This window comes from Muntiacus reevesi, chromosome 7 (assembly GCF_963930625.1).
Source record: "Muntiacus reevesi chromosome 7, mMunRee1.1, whole genome shotgun sequence".
NCBI lineage: Eukaryota > Metazoa > Chordata > Mammalia > Artiodactyla > Cervidae > Muntiacus > Muntiacus reevesi.
Window position 1 is genome coordinate 33,044,331 of NC_089255.1, and position 27,629 is coordinate 33,071,959.

General features: G+C 44.3%; 1 protein-coding gene across 2 annotated transcripts in view; it reads right to left on the bottom strand.

Annotated features, from left to right (window-relative positions):
- Positions 1-19,638, bottom strand: part of RASGRP1 (RAS guanyl releasing protein 1) — a 76,522-nt gene extending 56,884 nt beyond the window's left edge. For both annotated transcript variants that reach the window (XM_065941187.1, XM_065941186.1), the window contains exons 1-2: positions 19,408-19,638; positions 14,983-15,167 (exon numbers count right to left, since the gene is read on the bottom strand). In XM_065941187.1, the coding sequence (XP_065797259.1) occupies positions 14,983-15,167; positions 19,408-19,442 (220 nt within the window). In that variant the 5' untranslated portion in view covers positions 19,443-19,638. The remainder of the gene's footprint in view (positions 1-14,982; positions 15,168-19,407) is intronic.
- Positions 19,639-27,629: the final 7,991 nt, after the last annotated feature.

Sequence of the window (27,629 nt, forward strand, 5' to 3'; positions counted from 1 at the left end):
TTCTTCCCCAAATTCAATCATGTTCTACTCTTAAATGACTCCACCCCTGTGGCCATAATTGATTGGTTTAGGTAGTAGACATCTACCCCAATCTGAACCAATCAAAGTTTTTCACTGAGTAATTTTTTTCACTGAACTTGAGGAAAAAAACATTAAATCTCTAATGGTTAAAGATACAGGATTTGTAGCTGTTAAGTGCCACATTCCCTGACTGGGGAATCTTTAGCGAAAGAAAATGTTAAGCTGATAAGCAGAGAAGCAAGTCAGAGAAAGAAGAAAGAGACAGAAAATACATTCTGGTATCTCATGATAATGTTCTAGTTAGTCCCTAATTCTAGAGGTTTCCAAGGCCTACAGGTATCTTCTACTCCTTCTGTGCTTCAGTTACATCAAATACCTGTATTCCTTCAATAAATTCCATAAAAGGGTTCATATTGGATTTATCACTGCCCTAATATTTTGAAAAAATGAAAAAATAACTTTTTTGGGTCTTATTGACTAAATACCTATTAATGCAGCTCATATTCATGTACAATTTATACTACCTGCTAGGTTCATACTTACAAGTGTCTATTATGACAACACCTGGTAATTTTTTTACAACACCCAGCCATTTTGACCAGATATCTCCATCTTGTATCTCCACGATGCAATTATGGATCCTTTGATAGTCTGCATTATTAATCTGGGAAGATGATATACTAATGTTCAAGTCTATAAACTAACCCTAAACCCTAACCCCAACATTTTGCTTATCTACTATTTTTGATTATCTACTGTAACAACAATGCTAACTGCTCAGTCATGTGTGACTCTTTCCCACTCCGTGGGCTGTAGGCCACCAAGCTCCTCTGTCAGGGAATTCTCCAGGCAAGAGTACTGAAGATTCCCTTCCCCAGGGGATCTTCCCAACTCAGGGATCAAACCCAGGGCTCCTGCATTGTGGGCATATTCTTTACCATCTGAGCCACCAGGGAAGCCCCGTCTACTATAATAGTTTCTAACTATATTTTACATAAATGATTTCTTTCTACTTAAAGATATCTACTTCACAACAAAACAGAGGTTATGTATTAAATTTCATGTTGACAGAAACTGAGTCTCAGAAATGTTAAAAAACCTGCTAAAGGCAAAAACATTCCTATGTGTGAGCATTAGGACTAGAACTCATAATTCAATCAGGGTATTAGTCCCTTAACCAGGAAAGTCTATTTCTATTAATGCAATTTCAGATTATGTTAACTTTTTGAGAAGTCACATGGCACTACTGGCTCATTCTGAATTAATAATCTACTAAAATCCTTTGATATTTTTCATAAGATGACAATCTATTTTTTTTCCATCCAGAATATATACAAAGCAATATTACTAAACCTAAGTGTAAGACATTTATTCTTATTGAAGTGTCATCCAAGTTCTTTGTTTTTCCTTATTGATCCTCCTGAACTTTGGTTTTTATCTAATGTACTTAGTATTTCCATCAGTGTGTCTAACAAAACCACAGACTGTGTTTAAATTTGATGAAATGTCCAGAGCCACTCATAAGTGTTTACATCTGCAGAATGACATCCATCCATACCCATGTTTGTATGTACACACTTTGATTTTAATGACTAACCAGCTCTGAATCTATCTGGATCTATATGCAGCCTGTATTTGCCCATCTGACATTTACTGAGAATTTAGTTTTGACTTCAGCAGAGCCATTAGTGCCTCACCCATAGACTCTTAGGCCTTCCCATTATAGTATATGCCCACCCAACTTCCACCTGCCTGACGGCTTCCTTGGGAGACCCCTTCCATCCTCACCTGTGTGCAAGGCAGTTCAGATGTGGTGGAGAATTAAGATCCCCTAGAAGCAGTCCTTAAGTATGTAAGTACCCCAGTTCGTTTGCCTTAAGTAATATAGTTCTGAAACCTCCTACTCCCAGAGTAACAACCCACTTTACAAAGCACCCTTCATAAACTGCCTTCCCAGTTTTTCCCTAGAATCATCTTCTGAAGTAAGATTTAAACTCTTGTCTCAGGATCTGCTTCTGAGAAAACCAAGCTAAGACATTTAATTTTCACCTGAACAAAAATGACCTTTAAAAGCCTTCACCATTATTATCTGTTTTGCAGATGAGAAAACTGCAGTAAAATAAGTTGCCTAAGGCCCACAATTGGTAAATAGAAGAGTTAGGAATGGATTCCAAAGACCACGATGTGGTGTGGCCTCATGTGGCCTCTTCCGTAATCTGTTCACTTTGGGATTAAAGAGGTAGGGGTGTGTGTGTGTGTGTGTGTGTGTGTGTGTGTGTGTGTGTGTGTGTGTGTGTGTGTGTGTGTGTGTGTGTGTGTGTGTGTGTGTGTGTGTGTGTGTGTGTGTGTGTGTGTGTGTGTGTGTGTGTGTGTGTGTGTGTGTGTGTGTGTGTGTGTGTGTGTGTGTGTGTGTGTGTGTGTGTTGGAGAATAATACATTCTCTCAGTCACTTAACTCCAAGTCCTGGAAATCAGCATGTCAGTGTTGAACAGGGAATGGGCTGAGTGTTGTGGGATGTCATGTGCAGGATGTGAATAAGTATTTCAGTGCTGTGTAACCAAAGTTGTTGTTTAGTCACTCAGTCGTGTCTGACTCTTTGGGACCCCGTGGACTATAGCCCACCAGGCTCCTCTGTCCATGGGATTTCCCAGGCAATAACACTGGAGTGGGTTGCCATTTCTTTCTCCAGGGGATCTTTCCAACCCAGGGATAGAACCCATGTCTCCTATACTGGCAGGTGGATTATTTACACTGAGCCACGAGGGAACCCTGTGTAACCAAAGTATCTTATTCTGGACTCTCCTCTTTTCCTTCTGTAAGACAGACACAGCACTCTAATTCATCACCCAAGAAATGAGACTAGATTCCTTTGAATTTTCTGGAACTTAATCATCTGTTTTTCTTAGCTCTGAAAATACTTTTCTCTTTAAGATTTCGATATGGAAAATTATAGGCATATACCACAGTAAGCAAAAACAACATAAGGGACCTCTATGGACCTACCCAGCTTCAACAATGATCAGTACATGGCCAATCCATCTATACCCCCATTCACTTCTCCCTCTCATGTTTTACAAAAGCAAACCCCAAACATGGTACATCATTAGTAACTATTTCAGTATGTATTTTAAAAAAGAACTTCTAAGGGAAAAAAAAAAAACAATGCATCATTAATCTGCCTAAAATAAAATCAATAGTAATTACTTAATATCATCAAATATCCAGTCACTAGCATATAAATTTCCAAGTACATATAATTATAAAATAATTATGAATATATGTGTGTATATATTTAGAAAAATGGTTCACAGATCATGACTGGTTGACATATCCTTAAATCTCTTTTAATCCAGAGAATCCTCCTCTGTCTTTCTTACAGTGTACCCCTTACAGTGAAGACCCCTCTGTCTTCAGGGTACACTTTCTCAGTGAACTGAAGCTAAGTCTATCTCGGGCAGACTTGGCTTGCTGGCCAGGTAACAGGACTCTGAGCCATGGGGACAGAGAGGCTGGCCGAGTCATGGGCACAGTAATTGCAGGGAGTGGGTCCTTCCAGGTTTATTTAAAGGAATACCAATCAGGTGAAGTCCAGTTACCAAGCAAGTGCTTTGGCTCATTCTTGGCAATAACAGAGGACAAAGTCCAGCAGCCAGGAGTGTGGGAACTATAGCTCTCTTCTGGGAAACGATGATCAGATGCCAGAGTGACTCACTGTGGCCTGAAAACACCTGGGAGTGGGGGTCAATGAGGAACCCACCAAAGCAGATTTGGATGGAATAAATCTGGAGCCTAGGATGCTAGTGAGCTAGGGAGAAGGAGGGGAAGGAAGCATGAAAACATCCCTGTGCATCTGGCACTAAATAAGTGAATTCAGAATTAACCAAAATAATTAACTGCTCATCAGATTTAAGGATGCTCTGCAGGCTGTAACTACATTCTAACAAGACAGACTCATAAATCATAATGCTGGGACCTTTCCTGGCTTCTTAAATGGCCCCCCCTTAAAATGGGGTTGTTCACAAGATTACAAAAACAAGTCCTGGAGGACAGAGGTTAAGAGATATCAACACAGGGAAGCCAGACATAGTGACCTTTGCTCCTTCACCCAAGAAATTCCCAAATGATTTCACCCCTGGCTGTCTTACTGCTCCGGTTATCCCACTCTCACCTCCGCTCTAGAACTGCCAATCTCTGCTTCCTCTTTCCCCTGAAGAACAGTGCCTCTGGTCCCTATTCTCTTTGTTCATGTCTATTAACCACTGTTGTCTCTACAATGGAAGCTCCATCCTGGCAGCATCTCCTGCCTGAAGACTTTGGTAAGAACCTCAGCAGTTTCCCTAGGGCCCTGGACCACTCTCTGGAAAAACCAAAGCAGACAACATGGCCTACCCCACACCACTGCCAGCCATCTCTTCTACTCTGCAGAAGATTCACAGATGTACCAAACTGTAGCATCTCTGACTTCCTACTAGGTATCTTTCCCAGTTGTTATTTCTTAAGAGTCAGAAAGTTAACAAGGCCCTAAGATTTTTCCCGGTTTCTGAAAGGAAAGCTTCCCTTCAGCAAAACCGGTCTGACTTTTCCTATTCATTAGGGGGAAAAAAGCTCACCTCAAGACTTTTAAGTTAATGGGAGCATTTGTTTCCTTCATTTTTAACTATAATCAGTCATAGTTATCATAACTTAATTAGCATTTAGCATTGAAAAGAAATGAGTAACTACTCTTCTTTTCTTGTAATGTCTTCAATTCCTCATTAGAATCATTTTAGTTGCCAAGCAACCTTCACTTTTATGTCTCATACATGAAGAGATTATGCCAGAATTATTTTTTAAAATCAATTTTAGGATGGAGTAGCAACTCTGTATGCTAGTACACCTCTTTATAAATATTATTTTAAGATCATAATTGTTTACAATGTGAATTATGAAAAGCAGAGTTAATTATAGTCAACCTACCAGAAAAAGTTAATATGATTGCAGAACATAAATATGCATAGAATATAATCTAGGAAGACACACCCAACTGTGTCAATAGTGTTTATCTTGCTTATGGTGGTAGAATGGATGCATGCAATTTTCTTCTTTTTGCAAGTCTGTATTTTGTAAGCTTTCTATAGTGAAAATAATTTAAAAAGCTATTAAAATTTTAAAAGTAAGGCATGAGAACTTAGTTACAATTAGATCTTTGTAAATACAAGAAAATGGATGTTAGCTAAACTTACTGTGGTAACCAATTCACAGTATATATCAATCAAACCATTATGCTGTACCCCTTAACCTTACACAGTGATGTATGTCTATTTTTCAAAAAAACTAGAAAAATGTAAGTATGTGAGTTGAGTTAGTCAGATCTTTGTAAATACAATAACTTATAAAGTGGCAAATTTTATGTTATGTATACTTTACCACAATAAAAAAGCCTATGCAAGTACAACACAGATTTGGTCTAATTAATAATTTAGGGAAAAATGGATTTAAATTTGGTTGGCCTTCTAATTCCTCACTCCAAGGATACTGACTCTTCTAATAATCAAAAGTATACAATTCCCAAAGGACTTTCAAGTTCACATTCAACATCATAATTGAAACCTGATTATGGCATTTTCAGTCTCAGAAATCATTTCAGGAATATGACAATAGGGGAAACTGAGGCTCTGAGTTACAAAATGGCAAGTCTAAGTGCTCTGGATTTAAGCCAGTGACAACCTCAAAAACAAAACTGAAAGTTTCTTTTTTTTTTCACTGAACACCACCAACAAACTTATACCAAACATCCACAACAGTGGAATATGAAATTACATCATTAAAAAGTGAAGTGAAGTCACTAAGTCGTGTCCAACTCTTTGCCACCCCATGGACTGTAGCCTACCATGCTCCTCTGTCCATGGGATTCTCCAGGCAAGAGTACTGGAATGAGTTGCCATTTCCTTCTCCAGGGGATCTTCCTGACCCAGGGATCGAATCTGGGTCTCCCACATAGCAGGCAGACACTTTACCCTCTGACCCACCAGAAAGCCCTCATCATACAATGGATTTAATAAAACTTAGATTAAAACGACAATGGGGGTCTTCCCTGGTGGTCCAGTAATTAGGAATCTGCTTGCAATGCAGGGGCTGGGTTTCAACCCCAGTAGGGGGACTAAGATCCCACATGATGCGGAGCAACTAAGCCCGTAAGCCACAACTACTGAGCCCTTGAGCTACATCTAGAGAGACCGCGCGCCGCAACAGAAGGAAGATCCCGCATGCTGCAACTAGGGTCAGAGCAGCCAAATAAATGCACAGATAACAAAAATGACAACGGAATAGTCACCAAATCTTTAGAACAGAGATTTTTTTTTCAAGTTTAGAGTTAATACAGGAAAAGATAACAGATAAAAGAAAACATCGACAATTTAACTACATAAAAATGTAAAATTTCACTTCATTAATATCTCAAAACCAACATAAAAACGGAAAGGAGTGAGGAAAAAAATGTCAGTAACAAATACCAATCAAACGGTTAGCAGGCTTAAAAAAAATAAATAATAAAAAGCTTTATTATATATATAATATAAAGCTTTATAATAAAAAGCAAACCTCTAATAAGAAAAACATTAAACAAATGATAAATAGGCAAAGGATATAAACAGTTCACAAAATTAGAAATATAGTACGCAATAAACTTATGAAAACATATTCAACAAAAGCTTGCTTTTATGTATCAATAGTACCTGTTACCATATGGAGAGATACGAAGGCAAATGATTAAACAGGTGGAATCAGAAACAAAGAGTGACAGCATATAATATATAAACACATGAAGAACAGAGTCACAAAATTGAGGTTTAGTTGACCAGAAATAAGGGAAAATTTAATCATGGAGAATTTTTAGAGGAGGTAAATTAAGAGAACAAAACACAGAGTGATAACTTTGACTCCGGAACGCGAATGTCTCAGTATTAAAGTTTCCCTGTGACATCTTTTTAATGTTATATAGGTTTCAGGTATATAGCACTATAATTCAGTGTATGTATACACTACACAGTGACCACCCCTAAAAGTCTATTTACCACCTGTTACCATACAACTGACCCCCTGCATCTCTTTCCTCCAACCCCCAGGCCCCTTCCTCTCTCGTGACCACAGAACTGGCACTTCTTTAAGAAAATTTCTCAACTTCACTGATACATAACTCTTTATCTCTAAGGTATGTTGTTCCTTTTCTTTGAAGAACACATGGAGAGTTGTTCTATAAGATATTTAGATGAAAGAAAGAAGTAAAACAAAGGCAAATAATATTTCTCCTAACCAGGTAATACAAAGTAAGATTTCCAGTTTTCAGCTTCCTACCTTGGCCCTTTGCCATGTAAGCATCCTCTGTAGCTGGGGGAAAGTGCTAGTAAATGTTTAACAATGTCTTCTTCGGGGGTGGGTTGAGAAGAAGCCCTGATTAGTAGCTATGGCCCATTTCCTTGGTGTAAATACTCCCAAAGCAGGCAACATCAAACTCCTGACATGACTTCATGACCATGCAGCTGGGAAGAGATGCAGGTGTGTCTACCCACTATATGTATGAATACATGGATGACATGTATGTGCTATACATGAATATCATACTGCTACAAAGCACTCATGGGCTTCCCTGATGGCTCAGTCAAGAATCTGCCTGCAATGCAAGAGACCTGGGTTTGATCCCTGGGTTGGGAAGATCCCCTGGAGAAGGGAACGGTACCCACTCCAGCATTCCTGTTTGGCGGACCCCACGAATTGAGGAGCCTGGCAGGCTACAGTCCACAGGTCACAGAGTCAGACGGTACTGGGTGGCTGAGCAGAGCACACAGCATTCGTACCATGCAGACACAATGAACATCATCTCAAGGTAACGGGTGACAGCGAAATGGGATGACATATTAGGAAATGATGAGTTTTGAGGGCTTATTTTTAATATAATTGTAAGTTTACATAATTTAATTTTTATTGATGGTTGTGTTGAGCAACTGGCCGGCCAAACTCCTGAAGATGTAACAACCTGCTCTCACAGAGTAAGGCTTTCAAGACTGTGACAGCATCCAGTCGAGCGTGGTGCCCTGCGTATCTGCAGAGGCCGTGTGAAGCTCACCGGCTTCCACTCTCACTCTTCCCCCGCTGTCTTCCTCATAACACTTTAGGACAACACGACCCGCTGGCAGCTCAAACTATCTGCAGACCAAGGCACCAAGTCCAGCAGCCGTTACCGCTCCAGGAAGAAACAGGCGGGCCCTACCCTCAGGAGCTGGGCCAGGGGTGAGGCCTGCACTTCAGATGGCCTTCCCCGGTGACCTCACCGCCCATCACGCTGGTTCAGCCAACAACTGAACAGAACATATTGCTTTTTTTTTTTTTTGGCCATATTGTGTGGCATGTAGAATCTTAGTTCCCTGACCCTGGATCCAAACCCGAGCCCCCTGCATTGGAAGCTCAGTCTAATCCACTGGACCATCAGAGAAGTCCCCTGAACACACTGCTTTTGCTTTCACGCTACTTCCTAACGTGTTTCTACCATGAACTTAATAACCCTCATGTCAACACAGGGCCTTAGGAAGCCTGCTGGCAAAGCAGCGCTTTTGGAGCAGTGCTCAGAGGCGGCACTGCTCCAGTCCCCCCAGCTAAGCCACTACTTGCGAGTCTTGACCTGCGGGGAGCAGGCGCACTCTCAGAAGCCAGGCCCTCCAGCGCCGCAGGAACTGGGCTGAGCGTGGCTTAAAGGTGGAAATGCAGGCTGGGAATGCTGCCTTTGCGGGCCAGGAGCCAAACTGCAGTAATGACAGACACCCACTTTCTGTTTATTCCATGGCCAAAAGACTGACAGGCGGGAGTTTTCAAGAGTTCCTACAGCTGAGAAGGGATAGAAATGCAGGTAAATCTGACGGAAGCGGGCACAGTGTTATAAACCTGCTCAGGGGCAGGGGCCTTTCTCTTGCTAGATCTGGACTGACTGCTTCAGACATGCCCAGGAGGCTGGCTTCAATCCGGTTCACAGAGCTGAAAACCTATTTGCTCTATCGTTTTTCAAAGGATTTGTATTCTTCAAGCTTTCCGTGTTTCCTTAGAAAGCCTGAGAAAATGCTCGGATATGTCCAAGAAGCAGGCATGTGTGCTGTAGGATGATATTCCTCAAAATCAGTGTGTGGGTCACCTCCATCAAAGCCACAGTGACTGTAGGCTTAACGAAAAATCCTGGAGTTGGCCCCCAGGAATCTGAATGCTGAACACACCCCACAACAATGACTGTTCCTGTTACAGCTGGAGAACCTCTGGTAGAGTGGAGAGAACAGGAACCTGAGACCAGTGTCCAGACTTCAGCAGCTCTCCCACTCATGAGGGAGGCCACTCTTCACAGGTTAACAACGTTCCTGAGCTTCAAATGCCCGTTAATTAAAAAAGCAAAAATAATATCCACCTCACAGGGGTGTTGTGAACATGGATGAGGCCAGTTCAGGTAAAGGTCCAGCGCCCTACTGAACAGGCAGTAAATAAGTGTCCAACCACTGTCAGTCTCCTGTCTACCTGTCTCTCTCTTTCTCTCAGTAACCTCACTTCTCTGGCTGGAGCTACTGAACTAAAATGCTCAGCCTTCCCGAACACTGTCAACCTTATGCATGTACACTGGGAGGAGCGCCTCTGTTCTCTGTTGCAGATGGAGGTCTGCTGTAAACACCATTGCCCAACAGAGCACAGATGTGAGTGGAGTCCCATCTCCTCCCTTCTCAGGCCTGGCAGCCACTGTGTCTCACACCCCGGACAGGGCAGACATGCCAGCCTGGCAAAATGCAGCAAAGAGGCCCCTTGGAGCACATAGCATCCCCATCACACAATACGAGTTCACTCCAGGGGACTAAGAACGGTCATACCTGGGAGCTGCTCTAATGCCCAGAAGCTTCAGGACGTGGGTGCCTTAAGGACCATCCTCTACAGTGAAATCTTGTAGCTATGACTCCCAGAGATGGGACTTCCACCGAGGAGGTTACTGGTACCGCTGTGGTCTTCACAAAGGGCTTGTGCTCATGACGGCCAGCCTTCCTGACCCTACATTTGGTTTTGTTCCTTGGAGTTGCTGGTTCTTGGGCCCGAGTGCCCTTCAATGTCACGGCCCTTGGCTTCTGGCCTTGTGCCTCTGTTGCCTCTGGACGCCTGGCTTTGGTGCGGACTAAAGCGGCAGAGTGCTGAGGAACCCTGAGTCTTGCCTCTGCCATGGAGGGAACTGGAGTCCCAAGTGTGTGTGTGCTTTTTTGGTTCTAACTTTAAAAATCGATGTAGTGTTTTATCTTTAACTAGCTGAGGTCTATACAATGCTTTTAACAACCGATGTCTATACAGTGCTTTTAACAACCAGCTGCAGGAAATATACCTGTTAGTGGTATGGGAAATAAACCTACTATTCTTGGGGTTTTCTTCTTTGGGAGACACGATGCATACACTAATTTTAATTAACTCAGAATTTGTTTGAGAGAGAATTTCAGGCAGATGCCTGGCATGTAGATAGGGCTCAATAAAGATTTCCTACATTGAATGGAATTTAATTTCTAATCTGGGGGACACCAAGCCTGCAGATTGTGGGCACAGAGAACAGACATGTTCTGTGTGGCCTGAAGGGCTCCCCTGAGTGAGGGGAGGCCTGCCCTAGGAGAAGAACCCCAAGCATGGCCCGGCTGAGGTTGCAAGAGGCTTCTGGGAGGGGAGACATGAAGGAGGTTGTTTTAATTCTCATAGGTTTTACTTATTTTCTTGTTTGTCCATGGAGATAGTAATACCAGACCTATTTCACGGTTGTTTTTAGTTTAAAAGAAAATCAGTACATATAGCCTTCACACACACACACACACAAGATAAGTAAGATACTACTATGTTTCCTTTCTCATTGACATGTAAGACAAAGACCCTGAGGTTTTTCCCATGCCCCATCTGGGAGCAGGAGGACTGTTTGCTGAGGGTCCCTTACTGAGACGTGCCTGCAGTTTTCTTTCTGATGCTGTCACAGTTGTCTTACGTTCAGAGGGGGGCAGAATTGGGATATCTGAAACCTTCCCTTTGACTCTCAAAGCTGGCAGCCCTCTTACAAAGTGAAAACATTATAAAGAGCTCAGATGATCTCATAGGTCTTTCCTACCTCTGAAACAGATGGTGTGATTCACATACATTTGCCATAAATGTACCAGGTTGTGATGATTTGCCTCATTATGCTCAGTGGAAGAGCAATAATACGATCCCAGCAATAATACGGTGAGGCTGTAAAAGCATGACCTCTGCTTAAAACAGAAGGTGGGAGTGGGCTCTTTCATGGTGAAAGCAACACACGATGACTCAAGGCTCTGAATTTCTAATCACAGATCTGTAACCTTGTGTGTGACACTGGGAGGCTTACCAGTACCTTCAAGAGTACCCTTAATTTGCACGTGCTGGTCATTCACCCTTAAAAGCCTTGTAGTAAGTCCTTCCTCTGAGAACAGTATGGGAGGTAATTAATGGTTAATAATACTAAAAGGGGAGCCATCTCTATAGACTGCCAAATGCCCAGGATGCCTTAGAGTCTAGTAGCTGGAGCTGCTAGAAGAAAGTAAATCCCACATTGCTTTTCCCCTTTGAGTCAACCATCCACCGAGGCTGGCACCATTGAACAGACTTCCTGCAAAGAAGGGAATGTTTTCTATTTACTCTGTCCAGCAGCAGGTACCACTCGTGACTCTTGAGCATTTGAAATGTAGCTGCTAAGGCTTAGGAACTGAATTTTACATTTGATTTAATTTTAATTAAAATGTCTACATTAATAGTCACATGTGGGTAGCGGCTACCATATTGGACAGCAAAGCTACAGCCAATTCAAAGCATCTACACCAAAGTGAGGTTGAGAAAGTAGTAAAAGATACATTAATAAGTTAACTAATCAGTCTTTACATTCAAAAGAGTTTTTTCCCTCCACCTTCTTTGGCAAGTTGGTGGGAGGAGTGGCTAAACCGGAGTCTAAAGGGAGAGATTACCAAAAAAAGAAAACTTTTCCCACATTTCAACAGTGCTATTTTCCTCTTTTCATGGGTATTCAAATAAGAAGACTTCTAAACTCATGAAGAAAAACTAAGCCAGACTGTTTTATTCTAAAGCAAAACTCTTCTATACTAATCAGAGAAAATAACCACTAAGATGTCTCAAAAAAATTAAAAAAAAAATTAACCTCGCTCATTACTATTCTCTGATCACCTCCGAGGAGACCTACAAAGGCAGAAGTGACACGGCTGGCTGCCTGTCACCGTCCTGCTTGAATCCCCAGCCCCACCCCCCTCCAGCTCCACACCCCTCCTCCACTGGACAACTCAACCGATAACCTGAGTCAAAATCACAGATGAAAGTGCTGGTTCCCATTCCCTCCAGACACGCCTCTTTCATGTAAATTCTGTGGCAGGAAGCCCTTCAGGACATCACCTGCACAGCCTCGCCTTGAGAAGGCACCCTCCTGCCTCCCGCAGCATTCTCACAGTCCTGCTCAGAGATTTGAACAGAGGGTGGCTGCTCTCCCCAATATGCGTTCTCAACCCCAGAGTGGACTTACTCCAAGTCTTCATGGTTTAAGGAATTTATTCTTCCTGCATGCTTTAGCTTATCACTGCCCTGTCTTTTGCATTCCCCCCCCTCCACCCCCACCCTGTAAACAGTGCATTTCTCAGGAATTCTAAGCTTGAATAATGGAAGAGGGGTTCGGTCACTGTAATTCTCCTCATGCAACAGCCAGTCAGGTGCAGTTAGGGGCTTAATTAGGGACTATCTATGCTTCATGATAATGGTTAAAAGACCATGAGATTCAATGGGATTTTTATACCTTTGGGATTTTAAGGTACTTTTCGGTTCAATATAATCCAGGAAAGAAAGTATCTTTAGCCCTCTTACGATTCATTCATTGAGGGGAGTGGGTTAGGCTTGCTTATTCTGCAGGGCTTCAGAATCCCTCCTGTATTTTTCAGGTTGACGGCTGGACGATTTGAAGGTTAGAAAAACAGCCCTGAACCCAGAGGGCAACGGGATGACTGGCACAGGAGGAAGAAAGATGGCAGGACTGTTGGGTCCTATTTCCTCAACAGTGAAATGGAAAGGGGATAAAAATGCTTATTCATGAAATAGTCACAGTACCCTGCCAAAGACGGGTAAGTAAGAGGACCGTGACTGTGTGAGAAGCTTTGCAGCTTATGAGCGGAGAACCAGGTGAAAGTCAAGTGCGCGATGAGCAAGGGCTCATCACCACCAAGCTTCCCTCCACCCCCCTGGCTTCTAGTCTATCTCCTTGTACGGTTATTTTCCAAAGAGGTTAAGTAGAAAACCATTTATTTTGCTCCTGAATTCATCCTGAGCTGAAATACTAAAGTGTAAATAAATAACAATTCAATTAAAATTTAATGCTGAATTAGTTAAAAAATAAATATGCTCCTTCTTTTCCAAGTTGAAAAATCTAAAACAAAAAAGCAGTGATTCTCAAACTGAGGTCCTTGGATCAACGGCAGCAGCATCACCTGGGAAACTGATAGAACAGTAAGTTCTCGGGCCCCACCTTGGACCTTTGAGAACAGCCAGTCTGGGGGTGGGGCCCAGCAATCTGTGTTACCACAAAAACCGTCACATGATTTCGCAGGAACATTTGAGAACCGCTGCTTTAAATCAATGTTGGAATCATGGAAACTATTCAATGCTTTGTTAAATCCAATTAAAGGAGAACCCCAAAATGTCCAGCTTTCCTAAGTCTACAAATAAGGTCTGACCGAGCACTATGCAGAGCCAGTGAAACTCACTGAGTCGTGTCTGACTCTTTGTAACCCCACGGACTATACAGTCCATGGAATTCTCCAGGCCAGAATACTGGGGTGGGTAGCCTTTCCCTTCTCTAGGGGATCTTCCTAATCCAGGGATTGAACCCAGCTGTCCCGCATTGCAGGTGGATTCTTTACCAGCTGAGCCACAAGGGAACACAGATCCAGCCAATGAATAAATCCCTCATTCTGAGTTTTAACAATCCCATAGTCACGCTACCTGGGATCCTATCAAGCACCTGGAATCTGATCAAGTCTTCCTTATGCTCCCCAGAAGGTGCCAGGGTGGGGTGGTCTGGGGCTTCTGAGCTGAGCCACACAAGCTCATCAGCTTCCCAGTGGGAGACAGAGAGGTCCCAAAGGAGCAGAGTGGGTACCAGTGATAACGGAACTCTATGAATTTTCCATCATTCCTTTTTAGGGAGGGGAACAAATGTTTAGTCCTTTTCCATCACTATTTCATATATAACAATCAAAAGAGAGTGCCTACAATCTTTTTTTTTTTTTTTAAATAGGGCATCTTTGCCGATAACCCTTGTCAGCTGCACTAAGCTGCTCACCCCTCATGGTGTGTCGGGTGATGACAGAGTGCGGCATCTAGATAACTCCCTGCCAACACGTCTGGCTGCTCCTTTCATAGATCCCCAATCTTCAATCACACCGCTCATTTGCCAGTATCTCTCAGGCACAGACAGTTTGGCCTTACTCAGCCCTTTCCTATTCCACCTCAACCACCCTTCGAGATTGTGAGGGGAATTATTCAGACTTTGCCATCCAATCATCCAAACTGCTGTCTGGTAACAGCGTTTGCTAGTCTTTGTGTGCCCCAAGAACCTAAGAACAGAAAAGCGCCAGATGCACCATTGCATTTTATGATATTTTTCATCACGAGAAAAACCTCCATCCTGAGAAAATTGGAAACACAAACTCTCCTCAGTAACTTTTCTCGCTTTAAATCGCACCTCTCATCACGACCTATTACACCCACACAGTCATGTGCCATAGGCACTGCACACTGTCTCTAACATTTCAAAGGCTCGAAAGCTATTTTTAAACCCCAAATGCAATGTAGGTTTCTATTCTATAAAGCACTTTTTAAGGAAGAACAAGTAGAAGAGCCCCATTTATGCATGTGGGCAGTTCGCCAACTCACCGAAAGACTGAACACAGCTGTCGATAAGATCATCCAGGCTGGCTCCTTTGGCGAAATGTCCCAGAGGCACCATCATTCGGAACTGGGTGATCTGGGCCAGGCTGGGATGGGAGGGGAGGGGGCTGCTGGCGGGCTTCGCCTCTAGTCTCGCTTTAGGGGCTGCTCTGCAGCCATGAGACGGTTTCCTAGGGAAAGAGAAAAGGCAGGGAATGAGAGGAGAGCAGCCAGGGGACAGACCACACTGACAGCTCTGCACTCTGTAGGCAGATAGAGGAGAAAAGGAGATAAAACAATTAATCCCAGGAGTCGGGCTGATAAGACATACCCCTCCCACTTGGTAAAGGCACCAAGCGGACTGGTTGGTTGTTAAAGGGATATCTCTCAAGCAAATAGCAAGGTGAGATTTCAGGGTTGCAAGCAGGGCTCTTCAGCCTGAGGCTGGGGTTGGTTTGGCCTGCTTTCTCCAGTTCTTGAAGGGGAGAGGCAGACACAAGACCATCCTGGCAGGTTTTAGCTCCAGCAATAAATTTTTTATTTTAGCCCAGAGACCACTGACTTGGGTCTTAAGAATTGTTTCAGTTTGGTCCCATCTTCAGCTAAATTCATCCATCTTGAGCAATACCAGAGTTACTGTCGAAAGTCAGGTGGCCTCAAAAACATCTTTAAGGATGTGGGGACCTGTGTGCAGGGGGTGAGGGTTATGGAGGTGGTGTTTAGATAATAAGCTAAATCTTGGTGGGTTTTAAGATTCTGTTTTTCATTATTGATAGTCATTGAGTCATTTTTATCATCAAGCATCATTCTATCAAGTCCTTACTGATTATGAGAGCTTTATTCCAGATGTGAATGCAAAAGGAGAAGTCTGAATCTGGAAATGGCTTAGTAGCCCAAAAGGTCAGTTTCATCCACTTTCACTTAGCTTTATCTTTGGTCATGACCTCAGGAGTAAAAGTCAAGTTGTGGCAAAATGATATCAATAGGTTAACTGAGCATTTTTTCTTCCATTAAAAAAATAAACATAACATACACAGAAACATATCTATCATCTCTGAAGGTTTACTAGCGATAGGTATTGTTGCTGGTAACTCCTTTGAGCATATCCTCCCCTTCCTACTGTGCCTCTGGCTATCATGTTTACTACCAGAGAAATATACCTCAGATCCATAACTTTAATTACTACATACTTGATAAACATATGATGGCATCAACTGATCAATAAGTACTTATTCTATGAGTAACACATGTATGAAAGACCAGAGAGGACCCGTGAGACAGTCTGTGAAGGTATTCAGCAAACTATAAAACACACTCATTGCATGTTAGTTGTTGTAGTATGAAGGTCATCTGCCAAGCTCCTCAATACAAAAATCTAGCTGGAGAATGAGAACCAGACCAAGAAAAGATAACTCTACAAATCTTAAATAACTGGCCTGTGAATGTCAAGGGCAAGAAGTGTGATGTTCTCAGAGGAGGGAGAACTGGTTCCAGGTGGAATGTTGGGGAAAGCTGTAACCGACAAGATGTAATATCACCCAGAAGGGGCTGAAGAAATACTTGGATCAAAATAAAACATTGATGCACACGTGGATTTGGCGAAACCACCCTGTTAAAAGACAATGGGACCACTTACTGCACAGCCAGACTTGTGGAGGGAACACCAGGCCCTTCGAGTTCCTTTTCAAAGTAGCTCCAGAAGCTGGTCTGGCATTGGCTGCTGTCACCTGTCCTGACCTAGGATGGGCTCAGTCGAGTCCAATCAGAAACTGGCTCTTAGGATCTGCTGCTAGCCCAAGCCAGTGATTTCTGAAAGATCAAATTGGTATTATAGGACTTGATCAAGTTTCTGGCCACTACTGATTTTCACCCAGGCCCTGTGATGGCTCCAAGATCAGACCAGTATCTGAAAATGAAAGGAAACTATAATGGCCACCGGAACTAGTACCTCTGATAACAGCAGGCTCTGTGATGGAGATTTACATAGTCTTTAAAGCTTACAACCAAGATGTTATCTCCATTTCACAATTTTGAAACTGAGTTTAAAAGAGGCTCTGTGACATAGACAAGGTTGTATAACTCATATGTACTAGATCTGGGACTTGTACTTGGCACCTCTCTGATTCTGTTTAAAAAATATTTACTGTGCCTGGAACGGTGCATCTTTCACTATTTCAGAATTAGCAAAAAGCTGGATAGCCCCTCTGAGGTCATTCTCCAAGCCCTTCAACCACGCCTGTGGCAGTCCAGGCTTGGAAAGACAATGGGATGGGGCACCAGTGCCGAGCCAGCTAGAAGCCAGGCCTCCCCTGCCCACGTCATGCTCTCTTCCCACCGCAGAAGCAGTGATGATCCCAAACCTGGCACTGCTTATCCACTGTTGGGATCAGTCAGTTTTCAGCCTTAGCTGCTGTTCACCATTAAGACCTCCTCCCAAGGCAGAGTTGGGAAAGATGAAAACAAAGTCTTTCTGGTTAGAAGTCTTTTTCTCTTTTTTTTTCTCATATGCCTTCCACATTCTCTTAACTTGGAAAGATGAGGACATGGCAATGAGGCGGTCTCCATAGGCAGCTCTTGCCGCTAGGACTGGGAGGCGGGTGTCCACCTCTGCCTCTCAACTGGCCAATCCAGGGAAAATTCCATTTTCTCCCTCAGTTGATAGCATCAACCATTCAGGACTCAAAAGACTGCCCTGACTCTAATCCGAGTAATGCTTCCCAGTGTCACCTGAAGGGGAAACCACTTTGGTCCAGGAGGTGATTCTCAAAGGTAGATGCTTTTACCAGAACTAGGAGGGGCTGGTAACATTTACCGAAAACAAATGGACTTGAAGGGAGTATTTACGGAGGAGGAAAGTAAAAGGAAGGTGAGAGATGCAGTTGGCAGAGAGGCTGCTGAGACTCAGAGGGCTTGGGCAGGAGAAACCAGGGAGAAGAGAAACTGCTAAAACCCAGACGGCATTCAGAGAGGTCGGGAAGATGAGAAGTATGTGCACCATAAATTAGGAAACTGGGCAATTTTGTTGTGCTGTCTCTTGACTGGCTGCTTTGTGATAAATCTTCAAATTGTTCTGTCTTTTCTGGTGACATGGCTAGATATAGGAATTTATAAACCACTTTCTTTTAGGCAGGTCTAAGGGTGTTTTTCCAATCTATAGAACCAATAGCCCCTAAGTCTGCAAACGCTTATGTATTTTTAAAGGATAGTAGGCAAATGTTTCCTCACCAGCTTAAAAAAAAAAAAAAAGCCGGAGAGAAACAACTTGTAAGCATGCCCTGAGGCTACAACTGATTAAGACCCCATCTAGTTTGCTGAAGGAGATTTTCAAAAATCTGAACTGATTCAGGTGCAATTCTCTCCAGCCTCAGGTACCTCCGTGGAGGTCACAATTTCGGGTTGAACTTTTTATGAAATTCAGGCCAGAAGAGTGAGGGGTGAAATTGACAAAGAGAACGAAGGGAAACTCCCACAGTTTTCTTTGCAGTGAAAGATGGCTTTTATCGGCTTCTAGGGAGGATTTCTTCCAGTCCTGTCCTCTCCCTCCTCCCATAACACAGGCTGAATTTAATTTACCGGAGCCCCCGCCTGTCAATTCCATGCAGAGAACAGCGCTGGACCTTCACGGGCAGAGCGGGTGAGGGCATGAGGGGCCAAGAGCTTTTAGTTCCAAGAGGTCCAGCAGGGCAATGCTTCCTGCTGGACGGGGCACGTCAGGCGCAACATAATCTGCGTGGATGGAGGTGGGAAGAGCCCAGCTTGCCCCGGCCCTATGCTGAGCTCAGGAAGTTGTCCGGTTCTGGCCCTTTGGGGAACAAACTCAAAGTTGCCGCCCTCTCCCGGCCCCTTTACCCTGCCAACAGATTTTTGACTCACGGTCACTTTTCCGTCATTTTCTGTCACCCCAAGTCCCTCCTGAAACATGTCCCTAGGATCACGCTGGGTGAGGGGAGTGCAGGTTTCCACGCAAGCGGCTGCGCGGCTCGCCGACTCCTGCGCGCTCGCGTCTAACGCAGTTGGCCTTCCAGACCTCCGCGGGGCCGTACGGACCGCCAGGTGGCGCTGCCGGGGCCGCGGCAGGTGCGCGGGGCGCGGAAGGTCCACGAGTGGGAGTCCCCTGGGCCCTGCGCTGAAGGACCCGGGATCCAGTCGCTTAGCGCGATTCCGGGTCTCGCCGGATCAACTCAGGGCGCGCGTCCGCACCCAGCCCGTCGGGCGAGATGCGCCGGGCGACCCGGGCGCGTCTGTCCCTCGAGCCCGTCGCCCCGGACTAACCCGAGACCCCGGGGGGCCGCCGCCCTCCGCACCTCGGGCCCGCAGCTTCCCAGAGGAGGTGGCGCCGTGCCAGCCGCCGCACTCCCCATCCCGGCGAGGTCCCGGGGTCGTGCGCGCCGTGCCCCCGCCCCAAGAAAGGAAGCAGGCGCGCCTACTCACCGTGGAGCTTCTCTCGCTTTGCCCAGGGTGCCCATGGCCGCAGCCGTGCTCCCCGAGCCACCTCACCCAGCGCGGCGGGACTGGCTCGGCGGGGCGCGGGGCATCGCCGCCGTCACCGCCTGCCGAGCTCCTCCGCCCCGGCTCTGCTCGTCCGGGCCGCCCACCCGCCGCTCTCGGAGCTGGGCGAGCCCGAGCGCGGCGCACCGCAGCACAAACTTTGTGTGAGCGCGCCCCCTCGCCCTCCTCCCTGCGCGCGCGCACAGCCCGCCGCACCACCACCTGACGGGCGCTGATGGTTATCGCCCGAGGAAATGTGTGGCGCTCTTCAGCTCTTCCCCGAAACCTGCCCTCACTACTCCGTAGGCCCCGGAGGCCTGCGCCTCCCTCCACTCTCGCCTTTTGCTCCCGGTGCCTACTTCGGCCCGGGGCTGAGGTCGGAAGCGGAGCTGGAGGGGCGGGGAGGCTTCAGATGCCCTGGATCCCACCCAGCCCGCGCCAGGAGTTCGGGTGGGAGCCGGAGGAAACTGGCCTCGCTCGGTGGCTCTCAGGGCAATCCCCACCTCCTTCGCCTTCCCGAATTTCAGTCCAGGCTCCCGAAGACCCCTTAGCCCCTTGCCAGCCTCTCTTGTGTACACCAGAGCGCCGAGTCGAGGGTGGGGTAAGGAACGAAAACGAAGTTGTAGGTCCGCCTTAGCCTGTGCTTTTGAGTATCATCTTGTTCGTAATTAGCAACTGGGCTGGAGAGACTTGTTCTGCACCCCGAGGGACACTCCAGATACGATCCATATCAGGGGAGACACAGCTGCTCGGCCTCTGTTGGGTATGGGAGTGAAGGGCACAGAGCTGGGGAGGAGTGGGAGAACTTTCTGACGGCAGATCTGATCATGAATGGTAAAAAAGATAGTGATGGCAATAGCAAATGTTGACTGAGTACCTTGTGCTAAGTGCTTTCCTCATTTACACCGTCTCCCCCAAATACCAAGAGGTCACTGTTTTAAAGATGAAAAATATTAAGGTTTAGAGCATAATATGCTTCCCATCATACAACTAGTACCCACCAGAGAGAACCACGACCTGGGCTGAGATCTGGCTGACTCCCTGTAATGGCTGCAGGCCTGTCCTAATAACATACCTATTATCAGGGTCACATGTCTTAACTCCAGCCACATTAGTAAGTTCCTTCTCAGCCATGATGTTCTGGACCTTAAAGCCTCTTATGTATATGTCACCTTATCCTAAAAAGGAAATTCAAGATAGCTTACAAAGGTCCGTAATTCACCAAGCATATGAAATGAAATGTGAAATTAAAGTACATAAAATAGAAATGAAAGGTTGCTGGTCATTTGTTTTTTTAAATGCATCCCATAGAACAAGTGGGACCAAAGACTTTTCTCCTGGATTTCGCGTAGTCGTGTTCAAAAAGGAGGCCTTGCCTAAAGTTCAATTTCTGTCACATGCAAGACAAAAAAAAAAAAACCAACAAGAACAAACAATTGTTCATGAGATCAACTCTTCTGATATTGAGACCAGAAAGAAGTTTGAGAATGTTCATGAACATTGGGTAACAGACCCAAGTTCTCAATCACAGCTGTATACACGGCTGAAGGAATATTTGGATATTTAATATTAAACTATGACACTCTTCCAGACTTACACTGAATATGCATATGTATATATGCCAAGATGATAAACACATGCCTTTATATAATGCATAATTTTATGTAAATATGTTTAGATAGACAGATAGACTACTGGGTATATACACATAATACTGAGCCCAGTTTCAGGCAGTTGCATACAGCTATACGCCTGCAGTTCATTATGTAATAAGTACAGAAATGATTAGCTATTAATTCACTCGAGAAACTAGTCTTGCTGAGTTTTCTAAAGAAAGAGGCCTGCATCTGCCTAGGAAGCAGATTTTTCTTAGGCTTCCTGAGAGCTGTGCATTCCGCCTGCACCTGACTGGGTTTCTGGGCCCAGCTGAACTCTTTGAAGAGGCTTTCTGGTTGTTCCTACTTGAGCAATTTGTCTTTTCCAAACACCTTAAAAATCAGACGTTAGCTCCATCTCTTTCTTCATCTTCAGCCATGTGGTTAGTCTCCCTGGTCTTGTCTGAGGCGCCTCCGACCTCAGGAACAAAGCACTCCTTCTTTACTTATGTTCTCTTATCCTCTCTTCTGCTTCTCCAAAAAACCCCTCTGATGGGCAGTAGTCAATGTCTCTGTAACAGCTGAGAAAGGTTGGGGATCACTGTCGTCTTTTGCTTACCTTTTGGGTAAGGTCATTTCTTCGGATCCTTTCTCTGATAGTCTTTCTCTCAACCAGAGGCTCTTCAGTGATATCCCTGGACCTTTTGCTCAGCTTTTTGTGAGTATCTGAGAAGCCTCTGCAACTAAAAATGCCTGCTTTCGTCAGATTTTCTAAATGACCCACTACTCAAATTAGGTGTGTGTGTGTGTGTTTTTCTTCAAAGTAGGCGTTTAAAATTTCTTCTATGACTTCAACAGGACCCAGATGACTCCTGAGTCTGAATATCTAACCCTGATATCTAACATCCAAAACCACATTTCCAACTGGTCGCTTCCTTGAATTGTCCCCCAGGGCTTCCTCTCCATCTCCACCGCCACATGTCTTGGCCCCAGTTATCTCTAACCTGAACATGTGTCATAGCTTCATAAATGGCCTTCTTAGTTCTCTAATCCGCTTTTCATGTTGTTTTCAGAATTACCTGATCATGTCATTTCTTTGTCTCCTCTCCCTGTTGCTACAGAATAAAGGACAAACTTCTTAACATTGCTCACCTTCACAACTAACCAAACCTGTTCTGCCTGGCCTCCAGCTATGCCCTCCAGGCACCTGACCTCTTAGGTCATGCCCTGGTCACTGCCAGTATTGGGGTGCCCTTGCAAGCCGCAGTGCTTCTGCTCGCGTACTTGCTCCCACCTGTCATCTCTGTTCACCTAGGTGCACAAAGGCACAGTTATACTGAACTCATGTCAAACTGACAATTCACCCTACAGAACACACACGGGGCTGCTTCCCAAGGGCAGAGGGATAAAAACCCACCTTGCAGAATCTGCCTGACGACTGGTTAGGCTTGGAGAACCTATTGTCCGCCAGAGCTTCCACTAGGTGGTCTAACATTTTTTTCATTCATTTGAGATACGTTCACGGGGTCCCTACTTAAGTGTCAATGCTTGGCACTGAGAATCTGAAGGAGAGCAGGACAGACAAGAGCCTTGTTCACAAGAGCTTACACGTCGAATAAATAGACAGTATCCAAGTCCAAATATGCCACGATGTTACATCCTGATTTCCAGAAGCTGCCCCTGCCCTCATGGGACACCATGAGCTCTTCCGGTTGAGGTACCCACGTGCATCAGTGAAGACAGAGCTGCCACAGTTAGGGATACATAGCCCTACAGGAGAGTGAAGAGAGATGGAGACAGAAGAGGAGGGAGGGGATGTGGCACCGTCATTTCCTCCCTTGCTGAGTGCCGCTCGTGTTTCTGAGACAGGAGAGTTGGCCTCAGTATTTTATGATTGTGACTGGCTGCCCCACAGTGAACACTGCATTCCTGTCGCTGCTCACCTTGGACCAAAGCTAGAGAAACTGCCCGTGTGAGAAGCAGCTTCATTTGCTGTGGGGCCTGTAGTTTGGCGCCTTGTGGTTGGACTCCGGCATGTTTCTTTGTCTTCAGCATCTTCTTGTGGATGCAGCCCATGCTTTTCTGAGAGTCTCTCCATCCGCGGGCCAGCTCTTCTGGAGAGCATTCTATCTTCCTCAGGTATCCCCAGGATTCTCCATAGGGAGTCTGATGGATGTCATGTAAATGATATTTTAAGATAAATAACCCCATACCTAGACTCTGTGCATATCCACTTTTGTTTTCAGCTGAAGGAGGCTGCTTGTCTTTGTTGAAGTCCCTTCCCAGAGGCCCGACCTCCCTTACAAGTCATATTTCTTTACATCATGGAGCCCATATTTTTCATTTGATTTCGGAATTGTTTCAGGATATTAACAAACAAATAGAGATGTATGTTGTCTCGTGGCTTTTGGTCTCAGGGAGATGGGGGTCCCTAGAAAACTTTGAACAGAGGAGGGAAGGGACCCAAATTGTGTTTTACTGGGTCTGGCTGCTGAATTCCAAAGTAACTCATGGGAAGTAAGGGCAGGAGTTTCTCCGTGGAAGTGACCTTCATAATTTTCAGCTTCTGGGTCTGCCCAGTTGGTGGCTGTCAAACAGTTTTTAGTATTACTCCATGGTGAGAAGTGTAATATCACATTTTACACTCTGTGACTCAGATGTACATTTGTGCTATGCGTCAAACTGAAACACAAGTTGTGTGAAACACAATCCCTTCAAAATTTTTTTAAATGGTATTAAAAAACAAATGCAGATCAGGACCCGTAAAATTGATCCATCAGTTGGATGGGTTCACATTATACAAAATGCAGTTCCAAGGCTTCCTCTGATGATAATAATACATCTCAATAGTTATCTCTGGGAAAAGGGAATTAGGTAACTGAGTAGGGGGCTGTCGCTTTCTATTGTTTCCCCTTCTGTAACTTTTATTTTAGTATTGTGTACAAGCATCTAGTCCATCAATAAATCCTATTTTGAATCATTTTGGCGTAGAATTTCTTGCTTTCTGATGCTGGCCCAAATGGCTTAAAAAAAAAAAAAAGAGAGAGACTGAGACCAGGAAAGGTAACTTGTCAGTGAAACTGATTTGTTCAAGTTTATATATATGTAAAAAAATATCAGATAGTATGTTTTCCACAAATACTTGGGAGGCAGAATGGCATAGCAGTTCAAAGTGTGAGCTCTGGAGTTAGACTGATTTTGAATTTCAGTCCTCAAGCTTCCTTTGCAAGTTAACTTTTCTAGCCTCAGTTTCCATATCTGTAAAAATGGGTACAAACAAGCCCTACCTCATGCAATTTTGCTAATGATTACATGACATGGTTTATGCCTGGCATGGACTGACCACTGCGGACACATTGATGTTTTTAGTGCCTGGTTACAGGGACACGAGGTGAATGTTTCAGGAACCTAGTAAGTGTTTTGCCTCATCGAAGGGATACCTGCCCTTGTCTTGGTTGATGGGGAGCTGACTTCTTAAAGGAAGTGAGGTGTGGGTTAAGATATAAAGGATGAGATGAATAGTGAGACAAAGAGGAGTGAGGAGCAAGAAGAGGTGAGGTGAGGCCGGTGTTTCAGAGAAAAGGAAGAAGCCGAGCTGAGGGCTTTGCTTTAACTAAACACAGGAACTTACTCTCATTCTCCCCCACTCCCTGCCAATACATAAACAAGGCTCTCAAGTCTGACAATCCTACTGCCTTTGCAGAAACCAAGAGGCTTGTCATCTTGAAGAATCCCCTGTGGGCTCCTTGAATCCCTTGCTCCACTTTAGATGTGATTCAATTAAGGGTACTTCCCAAGTTTGCCTTTGGGTGCTTGAGCTGAGCACCACGCCAGAGGGCTGAGTTAATTACCATTCAACACTGAGCTTCTTTTCAAATGGCTGCCCTGCAATCAGAAAAGCAACAGGTGAAAAGCTAAAACTAGTTTAGTAATGCAACTGCTATTTTTAAAACCCCTATTGTGCACCCAGCACCACCGTAGCACTAATACTACTTAATCACTTAACACCTACAGAGACACAGGTAAACGCTTGAAAAAAAAAGTTAATAGAAAGATTCAAAAGGCCTGGACCAACCAAAGGATGTGGTTTTCTAAGTACAAAAACTGTTTAATATGTATTCAAAAAAGTACTGCGATAAGCATAGTATTGAAATGAAAACTCCTGAGTATTAATAAAGACACCTGCATGTGAGCAATGGAGAAAATCATTGTAAATTAATATGGGTGGGTGCTTCTCCCACTGGGATCATCAGCAGACACATCCTTAGTCCTTAAGTGTCTAGAAGACTTTTTTTTCCCCCTTTACAATGGGTCATATTTAAGAAATACTAAAGTAGGCTGCTTCACACACAACTTACAAACATTGATCTGACAGTGTTGGTTATCCCAGGCCAATCCCCTATGCCAAAGCCTAGTTTTCCATCCCACATGGGGTGTTGTGTCTTTTTATTCTGTCGGATTCTCTGTTGTGGGAATAGAGAGTGAAACTTTCATAGGCAGATAACATGCCGAGGAAAGTGTAAATTGGGATGGAATAGTCTGACTTGCCTGACTCTGACATTGCCTCTGGATGTAGAGGTGGGAAGCGAGCCCAACTCAGAAGAGTGTGACTTAATCTTGTAGGCAGACTTAACCTCTGGGTCCCCCGGCTAAAGAGATGGTGTTTCACAAATAATCAAGTCACACCTCAGAGAGCAACTTGAAAATTAGAAGTTCATTGATTAAAAAACAAAGGTGAAGGTGAAGGCTTACATTTCCTCCAAGTATTGATCAAGATTGATCTGCCACCATGTCTAATTGGCAACAGACTCAAAACACTTTGATTGAAGTAGTTTCTTGGCATTCATTCAAATGATAGCCAAAATTTACTGTAAAAGGAAACTATCTTTCTGTTTTGTGTTGTTTTGTTTCTGCACCTTGCATCAAACTGAGAAAAGTTCCCTCTGAACTGTGTGTGCAGCTGGGGGATTCAGCCTGGTGGCTTCATAAGTATAAATAAAGACCTAACTGTCAACCAAGTGTTCAGCTTAATTGATTTATAAATTAAATCAATCAGTGAAAAAGATTGCCATATGTTGTGATAAATCCAATCAGTGCCCATTTATGTGTGATTTTCAAGTCCCCAGAAATGAGGCTTTGCTTCCTGAGGAAGGTTACCTCATGCTGGTTCTCAATTTGGCTCATGCAGGTGTGTTCCTGAGGCAGTGTTATTGCTCTGACATTGCCTGTCTTTGGATGGAAGTGTGAAGTCTGGGTTAGACTTGTTATGGAAATAGACAAGTTGTATATTATCAATGTTGCAATTGTTTAAAAATTCCTCTTTTCTAAAAGACTGAAGTATAATTGATTTACAATGTATATATACATATATATGTACATACATAGGCCAATATATATACATATATATGTTTTTCAGATTCTTTTCCCTTATAGGTTATTGCAAAATACTGAGTATAGTTCCTTGTGCTATATAATAAAAACCCTCTTAAAAATCTAAATTGCCGTGACTTTTGTTCTGTACCAGCCAGAGGAAGAACATGGGTCACGTAGGAGGTGGCGTCCAGGTGGGTGAGTTTGCCCCAGGTTCTCCCCACCTTGGACCACTCTAAACAAAGCAGGAGTGGCAGGGCCACAGTGTGATATCTGGGGGCTCCTTCCTCCATACAAATATATTTTAAAATAAATTTTATGATTGTGTTGGCACAAAGATGAATAGAATCCAGATCAGATTCATTATTATACATCAATCTTTGGTTTTCTAAAACAAATGAAAACCTTTCTGTGGGCACCTCTAAGTTTTGCAAGCTCTCAGCCCCGTATCTCCTGGATAAGTCGGCCCTGGGAGTGAGCCTGGCCTTCATGAAAGATGGAGTGCTCTTTCCTGGCTCTGAGAGAGTAGTGGTTTCTGGCTCTTGGCAGATGTTGGTTTAAAATAAGGGGAAAAGTGAGTTTCAAGGAGGGGCTCCCTCTGTCCCATTTGAACATACAATAGGCAGGCATATGGAAGGTGACCTGTAGGGCAGTGAGGTGAGAAATGGCGTGGAAAGTGGAGGTTTGCCTGGGGGTGAGAAATAAAACTAGGGGCTTTGCAGGGTCATTCAAGCCCCCAGGGCCTAGCTTGGAGGAACCAAAAACATAGTACTTACTGACCAAGTGGCTGCTGGTGTAGGGAAAAACAAATACTAGTTCTGTGCCAGAAAGTACCTACTGCTTTCATGTTAGACCTGGACTTGGTACTAGGGTACTCAGAGACCCAGTCAGAAAGGATCTGGCAGTCCTTGGTCTATTGCAGAAAGCAGGTTAGACTACCAGGAACAATGGATCGGCAGAGAGAACAACCAACCAATTAAACCAAAAGGGGCCGACTTACAACTTAAGCTACGCTGAGCTGGATTCTACGATCAAACAGAATGTTTTTTATTTTTTTTCTGTTTATCTTAGATTCCTCACGCTGATTCCATGAGCTGACATATTGAGCACTTCCTACATGTCAAGCACTGAGCCAAGAAATAAATACACATTATTTCACATCATCCTTGGAAAAAGACTTTATGATGATTTACCATGGTT